The sequence below is a fragment of the Ziziphus jujuba genome, chromosome 2, assembly GCF_031755915.1.
Source record: "Ziziphus jujuba cultivar Dongzao chromosome 2, ASM3175591v1".
NCBI lineage: Eukaryota > Viridiplantae > Streptophyta > Magnoliopsida > Rosales > Rhamnaceae > Ziziphus > Ziziphus jujuba.
The window spans coordinates 28,691,091-28,701,868 of record NC_083380.1 but is presented as its reverse complement, the minus strand read 5'-3'; the positions used below and the strand labels follow the sequence as shown (position 1 = coordinate 28,701,868).

Here is a 10,778-nt window from a genome sequence, read left to right as displayed (position 1 = left end):
CAATCTATGAATTTTTTTTTTTGAAAAAACAATTTAAGAGTTTTAGAAAAAGACCTAATTTAACTATAAAATTATCAATAATGCTAGAGATACTAACTCAACAATCTATGAATTTTTTTTTTTTTTTTTTTTTGGTTTCTTCTTAGAATTTGTTTCATGTAACTGAATCTTCATCTTTCATATATATATATATATATATATATGTATATTATTTTTTCATTTATCTACTTTTTATTTTTATATCTCATTTATGTAAATATATGTGTAATAAACATTACCAATTTTTTAGTTATATCATACTTCATATAAAAAAATATTGTATCATGCTGATTGATTTATTATTTGAACAATATAATATTTATTTAATTATTTTTTGATTTATTATAAATGGAAATTTATGTAAAATTTTTTTATTTTAATGACAAATTTCTTCTATTATTTTTTCATTTATTTTTGTGGTTAATTTTATATAATTTAAAATATATGTTAAATTTAAAATAACGATGGATAGATACTTATAAATAAAACATTCATTTCATCATTACTAAAGCTTAATATTCTGAAAGGGTTTTGTTAGCATTTCGATCCGTTTTATTATTTTTTTTCAAAATAAAATTGCTTTAATAATTATCCTAATTAGTTCACTCTGTATAGCTAAGTTTATTGCATTTTTATCTATATTATTACTTCTTAAAAAAAAAAAGTTAGAAAATAATTTAATAGTTAATTTTGTAATGGTGCCCCCTCTCAAATAAATTTCTAGACCGACCACTAATAGAAAAAACCTCTAACACTTTATCATGCTATTATTGTTATTATTATAAAAATTATACATTATGTATATGTGTTAGTGTATATATAGCATATTTATTAGTTCTAAAATCATAGCTATTGTGATGAAAAATCATTAAAATCTTTTCTATTAACTTTTAAATTATTTTAGGGACTAAAATTTTAAATGTATTTAAAATTTCAATAAATCCATATATGGTTTACTCTCTGAGCATAGAATTTTAGTATATTAATTAACTCATATAGTTTAATATTACACTTTTAAAGCTTTTGAATTAACTCAAGAATCAATACTATGAAGTTTTTAAATCATCATTAGGAAAATGTCAAATTTTTGGAATTCAGTTTAAAAAGGATTAATTTTTTTTTGTTTTTTTGTACAATATGTATTATAAATTAAAAATAAATTTATATGTGTGGAAAATTCTAATGAAAAATGACTGTATTTATATTTTTGTAATAGTTAGTATATGTATCTACATATTTATACACACATATATGGGCAAATATTTTTTTTGTAAAGAGGGAACTTGTTTTAGAAAAGCGGATAATTACATTTTCTCAGTGCATATTTGATATTTACAAAATAGATTTTTATACTTAATTACTTTGTGAGTAATTAATAATACACTTAGTGATTAATTACATTGTCCATATAATTAACTATTTATATTATCTTAGGAATTAAAACCCATATTAAATTTGTTATAATTTTAATTTTCCTTTATTCTTGGTAAATGAAAATTTTAATTTTGCATTGGTGGGAAATTTGCCGCCATCATTCCCTACTGATTAAACCTAGCCCTCCGAATTTCTCTCTGTGCAAAAAGCAGCAGCAGAGCAAGAATGATAAAGAGACGCACACTCTGCTCCATCTTCTTCTTCATCTTGTTTAACTTGTTCCTCATCGTCTTCTTATTCGTCTTCATCAGCATCACTTTGCTCTACAACCACTTTTTCCTTTTTGCTCTTGCACTCATACAAGAAGTTCAGCTTCATCTTGAGGTTGAGGTTGGGGACGAGATTGCTTGGGACGGTCGTGGTGTCGGTGGTTCGTAGGCTCGTCTTCGTCGTCGTTGAGATTGTCTGGCAAAGAACGCTTTTGTGCGGGCATTGATGTCACACTCAAAAACCAAAGAGAGAGAGAGAGAGAGAGAGAGAGAGAGATTGATTGTGGGTAGTGAAGAAGAGGAGAGTCTCTGGGTCTTAGCTTCCAGAATACCAAATCGTAAGTTTCTTGTTCGAGATGGAAAAAGAAGGAAAGAAAAACAACAAAAGATGGGAGATTTTCGCTAGTTAGCAACAATGAAAGAGGCTGCTATAGAGGTAAAGACATTGCCAGGGGCAGAGAAGAAGAAGCCAGCTTTTCTCTTTTGCTGACAGGTATGATTGGTTCCTCATAATATCTGGGAGCTTAGGAGCCAACATCATGGTTATTTTATACCCTTTTTTTTTTTCCCTTTGAAAGTGTAATGGGTTTGGCAAAAACCATTCAAATTTGGGGAAAATGGTAGATGAAGCAGGAAGGTACTTGGCAACCTAGTGTTTAATTCGATATATAAATATATATATATATATATATATATATGCTGAACATTTATTGCAATTACCACAGATCTGAGATCTAATAGTACTAATGCGTCACTATTCCTTCCCATTTCTGTATGATCTGCATTTTGTGCATCTTGCTTTATAGTGTGTATATCAGCAAAGGTACTTGGCTTTAATTTTGCTTACGAAATTCAAGCTTTGAAATTTAGTCACATTTATGGAAACTTTTCTTTCTCTGTTTTATGTAACCTATGCTATTAGATGGGTTCTGATTTAATTTTTTGTTTATTATAAGTATGCATACTAAGATCAACTTGGCTGCTTTGATTTGGTAATTTTGATTTATATGGAAATTACTATGAAAGAAATTATAACCAAATTAATTGCTGATTAATTCTTTTTATTTTGCAAGCTTTTTTTTCCACTGCTTCGCCAAGTGTACTGTATTTCCAGGACTACGTCTTAACATTTGTTTTTTTTTTTCCTGTCTGTAGGCATCCCAAGAGATTGCATCAGCAAATGCAGAACTCAGAGTTGTCAGTTCAAATGTGAAGGTAGCATTTAGTCATCAGCTAGAAAATTTTTTGGGTGCTATTTAGACGGTGATCAATTATGTATATCATCTGATATGATGCTTGCTTTTCTGTAGACTGAACACTTCCGATAGCAGCCAGAATCTTAGAAACCATCATACGCCTCTCAACTGCTCATGCTAAATTGAAACTAAGAAGAAAGGTAAACATCTCTTCACTTTGATACGCATATAAATTATGATTATATAAGATCATGGTTGTGCCTTTTCCACCTGGTTAGCATTTCATTTGTAATCATGTTGGCGCATATTTTCTGTTGGATGTTTAATTTTCCTGTATAGGTTTCGAAATCTGATGGTAGGCTGCTATGAAAGTTCTAACCTTTGCAATATATCATGAAGAACCTACTGAGATGGAGTAGCACAAGCAAGAGAGAGAGAGAGAGAGAGAGTGAGAGAGAGCAATTGCAAAACAAATTTTAGGATAATAAAGTTTGTATTTGGCATGGTTTGTCTTGTCGTGTAGTGGGGAGGATTATGAGAATTATTGAAGATGAAACTCACACTTAGTGCCGCAGATTTTATGAGTTTGAGTTATTTGCACACCCTTTGCCTATCTATAGTATTAATTAACTGTGAATAAAGTTTAAAAGAAATAAATTAACACTTTCTATATACATATATATATATATATATTATTTTTGCGAAGGTTATATTGATTACTGCAGGTATATCTTTGCTTAAAGTTGGTGGCAGAATGGTGTACTCAACCTGCTCAATGAATCCAATTGAAAAGGAAGCTGTGGTAACTGAGGTGATATGTCAGTCATCCTACTTGCCAAAGAAACACAATGCTGCAAGATGGAAACAACCTCTCAAAACTTAGCAAAGAAGAGGAAAACTAGATTCTAAAGCTCAAACTTTAATTTGGCATAATTTATGGGCCTATTTGGGATTTTCAAGGATCCTAGTAGTTTTTAATTAGAGTATTTTATTATTTTAGTTTCATTAAGATTTTTAGGAAAGTTTATTAGTTGGTTTCCTTATTTAATTAGGTTTTCTATTATGTTAGTTTCCTAATGTTATTAGGTGATTTTATTATAAATAGGAGTTTTTGTAACTCTTTTAGTAGTTGATCAATAATACAATTTATTTTCTAAGTTATTTTTTTGGTTTTGTGTGATGCAAAACAAATTTGTGTGATGCCTAGAGATTTTGGGAGTGATTTCTAAAATCATTTTAGTGTGATACTAGAACCCTATCTATTTATTTTCAATTTTCTTTCCTTTCCTACTTGTCCTATATCAGTTTGGTATCAGAACAAAGCTCCAACTCTTGCTGCGTGAACAGTATCCACATAAACAGTAACCACGTGAACAGTAATCCATAAAACAGTACCCCAAGCCCGCGTGAACAGTACTCCGCGTGAACAATCGCGTGATCAGATTGTTTCTTTGGCTTAAGAAGCATGACTACGCGATCTGGAAAGAATTTTAGAGGTAGAATAGCTGACAATCAATTTGAAAAACTAGATCAACATAAAGAGGAAGATGAAGACAATTTCAACTATGAGGTCTATAATCTTGATGATTTGGAAGAAGAAGATGAAGTAGATATTTCATTAAATGCAGTTGTTAGACGTATTCTTTCAATTCCGAAAGATGAGAAGGAAGATTGGAAATCCACATCTATTTTTTAAATGTTGGTTCGTTGTGGAAATCAAGCACAAAAGCTTATCATTGATGGTGGTAGTAGCATAAATATTGCTTCGGCAACTATGGTAGGGCGACTAAAACTTCCTATTGAATCACATCCACATCCCTACAAAGTAGCATGGATTGATAGTACTTCAATTCCAGGAACCCAATGTTGTCTAGTTTCCTTTTCATGTGGAGTTTATTATGATTCAATTTGGTGTGACGTGATTCCAATGAAGGTAACATATATTCTTCTTGGTCGTCCTTGGTTTTATGATAGAGATGTGTTTCACTGTGGAAGGGAAAATACCTACTCTTTCATGTTCAAAAATAGAAAAGCTATGTTGAAACCTATGTTAGTGGCTGAGATGGATAAATATAAAGTGGAAAAGCCAAGTAAAGTTTCTAACTCACAAAAGTCGTTGCACATTCTTATCAAGAGGAATTTTGAGTAGGAAAGTAAGAAAAGTGGAGTTATATATGCTGGAGTTATATATGCTATTCTAGCAAAGGAAACAAAGAAGGAATCAACAACCAGCAAGCAAACATTTCCGGTAGAGGTTCAGAAGTTGGTATATGATTTTTCAGATTTGGTTCCGGAAGAATTACCAAGTGATTTACCTTCTTTACGTAACATTCAGCATGCCGTAGACCTTATACCAGGAGCTCAATTACCTAATCTTCCAGCATATCGTATGAATCTTAGTGAGCATGCAGAGTTTAGAGGCAAGTGGATGAGTTGCTGCCCAAAGGATTCATTCGTGAGAGTTTAAGTCCTTATGCTGTTCCTGCTATGCTTACACCAAAGAAAGATGGAAGTTGGCCAATGTGTGTTGATAGTCGTGCGATTAACAAGATTACAATCAAGTATTGTTTCCCTATCCCTTGACTTGATGACATGTTGGACATGATGACTGGTTCTTGCATATTTTCAAAACTGGATTTAAAAAATAGGTATCACCAAATTCATCTAAGGTCCGAAGATGAATGGAAAACAGCTTTTAAGACAAAGGATGGTCTTTACGAATGGCTAGTAATGCCATTTGGTCTTTCAAATGCCCTAAGTACATTTATGAGGTTTATGAATCAAATTTTACAGTCATTTTTTGGTAAATTTTTGGTTGTATATTTTGATAATATATTGATATATAGCATGAGTATAGAAGATCATCTTTCACATTTGTAACAAGTTAGGAGAGTTCTTCGACAAGAGAAGCTCTATATAAAGTTGAAGAAATGTTGATTTATAACGCCATCAGTGGTATTTTTGGGTTATGTTGTTTCATCCAAGGGGTTGGAAATTGATTCTTTGAAGATTAAAGTTATATTAAAGTGGTCAATTCCTAGTTCATTGCAAAAAGTACGAAGCTTCCATAGATTAGCTGCATTTTATTGAAGATTTATTCAAAATTTCAGCTCAATTATGGCTCCAATAACTGATTGCATGAAGAAAAACTAATTTCTTTAAACCAAGACAACAATAAAAGCCTTTGAAGAGGTTAAGAAAAGGTTGACTGAGGCACCGATTCTTCGATTACCAGATTTTTCGAAGGTTTTTAAGGTAGTATGTGATGCATCTAACGTGGGAGTTGGTGGTATACTTAGCCAAAAGGGACATCCTATTGCATTTTTCAGCAAGAAACTTAATGAAGCCAAGCAAAAATATTCCAACTATGACAAAGAATTTTATGCAATGGTTCAAGCTTTGCAATATTGGCGTCATTATCTCATATCAAAGGAGTTTGTTCTATTTTCAGATCACGAGGCCCCCAAGTATATCAACTCACAAAAGACGATGAATTATTGGCATGGGAAATGGATTTCTTTCTTGCAAGAGTATTCATTTCTTATCAAACATAAATTTAGTGCAGAAAATAAAGTTGCTGATCCTTTAAGTAAAGTTGTCTATTTACTAACTTCTATGGCAATTCAAGTTGTCAGGTTTGAATCTCTCAAAAGGAATTATCCTTCTTATAAGGATTTTAGCCTTATACATGCAACTTTAGCAAGTGGACAGCTTGGTGAATATCCTAGTTTTTCACTAGATGATTATCTCTTTAAGGGAACCAAACTTTGTTTGCCTAATACATCTTTGTGTGGGCAAGTGATTTGGGAGTTGCATAATGGAGGGGCAGCTGTTCATTTTGGAAGGGATAAAACCATAGCTACGGTTGAAGATTGATTCTATTGGCCAACTTTGAAAATGGATGTTGCCAAAACAATTTCTAGATGTAGAATATGTCAATTATCAAAAGGAAGAAAGAAAAATGCAAGTTTATATATGCCTCTTCCTATACCTCATGAGCCATGGAAAGAGTTGAGCATGGATTTTGTTTTAGGATTACCTAAAACACTAAGGGGGCATGATTGCATAATGGTTGTGGTTGATAGATTTTCAAAAATGGTACACTTTATTGCATATTCAAAGACTATGGATGCTATTCATATAGCTAAACTATTTTTCAAAGAAATAGTTCGTCTTCATGGGTTGCTTATGACAATAGTTTCAGATCGGGATGTAAACTTTATGAGTTATTTTTGGAGAATCTTATGAAGACAATGAATACCAATTGAAGTTCTTTTCTGCTTTCCATAAACAGACGGTCAAATAGAAGTTGTAAATTGAAGCTTGGGGGATTTACTTCGATGTCTAGTTGGAGATCACATATCTAGTTGGGATCAAATTCTTCCTATGGCGGAATTTATATACAATAGCTCAATAAATAGGAGCACAGGTCGCAGCCCATTTGAAATTGTAACTGGAGTGCTTCTTAGGAAGCCTATTGACTTGGCTCCTTTACCTTTGACAGCAAGACCAAATGCCAAAGCCGAAACTTTTGGAAGACACATTTATGAAATTCATGATGACATTTGTAAAAAAGTTACTCTAAGCAATGAAAACTACAAGGAACATGCTGATTTGAAGACAAATTTGCTGAATTTAATAAAAGAGATATGGTAATGGTTTATATAAGGCCTAAACATTTTTCTAGAGATACTTATAAGAAGCTACATTCAAGGAATATTGGTCCATACAAAATTTTAAAGAAAATTAGCTCTAATGCTTATGTTCTTGATCTGCCAAAAGATATGGGTATAAGTAACATTTCAACATTCGTATGATGGATATGAGAATGATACAAGTGGTAGCAAGTCTTCCATCCACATTTTGACTAAAAGAGGAAATAGAAGATATTGTTGATCATCAAATAGTATCGACTAGAGGTGGAGGATATCAACAATATCTTGTCAAGTGGAAGAACCAACCACTTTCAGATTGTACATGGATTATTGACCAAGAATTTCATAAACTCAATCAAGACTTCTATGATCAATTTCATGCCATCAACTTGTCGGCGTCGAGCTTTCCTAAGCCCGGGGGAATTGATGCAAGATGGAAACAACCTCCTAAAACTTATCAAAGAAGAGGAAAACTAGATTCTAAAGCCCAAACTTTAATTTGGCATGATTTAGGACAAGACGGGCTTATTTGGGATCTTCAAAGATCCTAGTAGTTTAAGTTTAATTTAATTTCCTATTTTAATTAGAGTATTTTATTATTTTAGTTTCCTTAAGCTTTTTAGGAAAGTTTATTAGTTGGTTTCCTTATTTAACTAGGTTTTCTATTATTTTAGTTTCCTAATATTATTAGGTGATTGTAGTTGATCAATAAAACAATTTATTTTCTGAGTTATTTCTTTGGTTTTGTATGATACAAAACAAATTTAGATGTGATGCCTAGGGATTTTGGGAGTGATTCCTAAAATCATTCTAGTGTGATACTACAACCCTATCTATCTATTTTCAATTTTCTTTCCTACTTGTCCTGCATCATACACACATGAGAACTCAAGTCCATTTAATTGAGCTTTCTCTGTTTGGATTTGCTTATTTTATTCTTTTCTTGTAATTGAATCAATTTTCTCTTGTGAATATATGTTAATTAGTGTGCTGAGTTATGGTCTTTTTGCTATATGCAATTCAATGCTAATTTTCAATTTTTATGATTCATGGAAGCAGTTTTGCTTAGGTTTGAGAGGACTTATAATCGTATCTTTGAATATGAAGCTGAAGACACCTGAATAGTGTTCTTTAAAAGGACAGCTAAATGTGTTAAACACGTAGTATATATGTGATGACTGGGAGTTTTACTTTATTGTTTAAAATGAAAACCAAACTACATCAAATTATACAATATTATCTTTTTTAGATATTTTTACTACAAGTTTCATTTCCTGCAGATTTTGTGGTAATGTGGAAGGTTTGTTGAACTTGTAGATGTCTCTAGAAATGGAAGGTTAATTCTCATTGTTATTGAATTTATTGTAGTAATTTCTATTGCTTTTAGGTCTTTTTTTTTTTTTTTCCCTTCTTTGAAGCTGATCAAAGATGGAAATTAACAAAACAAGGTGGAGAATTGATTGCTTGTGTCTAATTATTGAGTTTACAGAACTCACTGTTTATAGCAAGTGGGTTTTATGTCACGTACTGGTTTGGAGATAGCTAATGTTGTAGCTATTAAATATTGGCTATTGGGTTTACACTAAAATTGGGTTGGTGCTGTCTTTTGATGGGTGTGAAGTAAGCTCCTTTCAATATTAGATATGGTTTTGCTTTCTGGCTGTATTGGTATGTAAAAGCCCAGACCACCCACGTCCAATATTGTCCTTTTTGGACCTGGGATGCTCGTGCCAGTAGGATTGGTAGGTAGGGGTTGTAAGAGGATTCCCCCTAACCATTGAGAGACCTTTTAAAACCGTACGGGCTGGGTCCAAAGTAGACAATATCTCATGCGGGTGATCTGGACTGTTACAATGGTTTAGGCTGTTACAGGGCAACTCTTACTGTTATAGATTTTGGGTTTCAGTTATTTGCATGCCCTTTGCCTATCTACGTGATAAGTCGGATATCATTTCCATGTTTTCCTTGAATTTTTCTTATATATTTGGAAGAGATGACTAAATTTGAATTTGAATTTGTTTTTTCCTAAAGCAGCCAATTTGAGGATGAGATACCCTGTGATGAAGTCTGGAGGTCAAATTACATATAATAGGACTGTAGTTGAAGTGGAGGCAGCTGCAATGGAAGTCTTAAAGACTGTTGAAGCAAAGAATAGAGAAGTGGGTGAAGCTATAGTTGGATTTGACATTGAATGGAGACCTACATTTAAAAAAGGTTAGTTTGGATTGTCCTTTTTGACAAGTTCTTTTGGCTATGTGGGTCTTTTTCTCCAGTGTGTTGCATGCATATTTTCAAGAATTGTTTCCGTTCCACAAGAAGTGAGTTGATTTATAACAAGACTAGATTTATAGATTTGAATGCATAAACTTGAATATAGCCATTGGAAATGAGGCAAAGCTTTATGTAATGGTGGCATGTGTTGCCAATGGTTTAAATCCCATGAAACATTTTGTCCACGGTGGTGTAAATGGAATTGCAAATTTAATCTCAAACAAATAAATGGAAGGGACAGTTTCAATTTTCTGTAATGTTTGTACATTTGACATCTATTAGTGTTTGATAATTTGGTTTTCCAGCATGCTTTAGGAAGGCTAATAATATTTGGCGGTTAATGTTGATCATATTCTTTGGTTGATCAATTTGGGTTTCCTATTATTTTTGCTATATTTTTTCCAACTGTTGCTTTCTGTTAGAGTTGCTTTTACTTTTAAAGATTGTCCAGCTAGCTTAAAAAATGAGGGAGATAATGGATTTATATTTTTCCCACTGTTGCCTCTTTTATGTTTACATGAAACATAGTAGTATTTTAGCATGGATTTCTATGCCAGATTGGAATGATCATGACTTGGTCTCTGTCATTAACATTTTTGCAACAGTTACCTATAATGCTTTCTTTATGATTTCTATGTATATTCTTGAACCTTGTAAATCCCCTGAGAAGCTTCATTTCATGCAAATCCCATAAGCTTATACATATTCTACACAATCGTTTTTTTTCTTTTATGAAAAGCATTTTGATCTTAGTCAGCATGCTTTTTATGTTTACGGGTGTGTGAAAAATGATATTTATATGTAAAAAGGCTATTGAATATCATAACCCTATTGTAGAATTTTGCTTCTTGTAGGATGCTATTAATTTTTCTTCTTAATGATTTTCCTAGGTGGAAAGTAGCTCAGGAGTTAATGAGGTGGCAAACACTATGATGCAGAAGTTTTGGGATTTAGCATTGGCTTTGGAACCACCT

The 10,778-nt window shown here is 32.3% G+C and overlaps 1 protein-coding gene and 1 long non-coding RNA gene across 2 annotated transcripts; both read left to right on the top strand.

The window, feature by feature from the left end:
• Nucleotides 1-1,605: 1,605 nt before the first annotated feature.
• LOC132800509 (uncharacterized) lies at nt 1,606-3,950 on the top strand. Its single transcript, XR_009635660.1, has 3 exons — nt 1,606-2,175; nt 2,838-2,897; nt 2,993-3,950. It is a non-coding gene; the product is annotated as an uncharacterized LOC132800509 (long non-coding RNA).
• A 393-nt stretch (nt 3,951-4,343) lies between these two features.
• On the top strand, nt 4,344-6,754 carry LOC132800775 (uncharacterized). The gene is made up of 3 exons (XM_060815049.1): nt 4,344-4,515; nt 5,161-5,298; nt 6,114-6,754. Exons 1-3 carry the CDS (start codon nt 4,344-4,346, stop codon nt 6,752-6,754), a joined length of 951 nt encoding a protein of 316 aa, XP_060671032.1.
• Nucleotides 6,755-10,778: the final 4,024 nt, after the last annotated feature.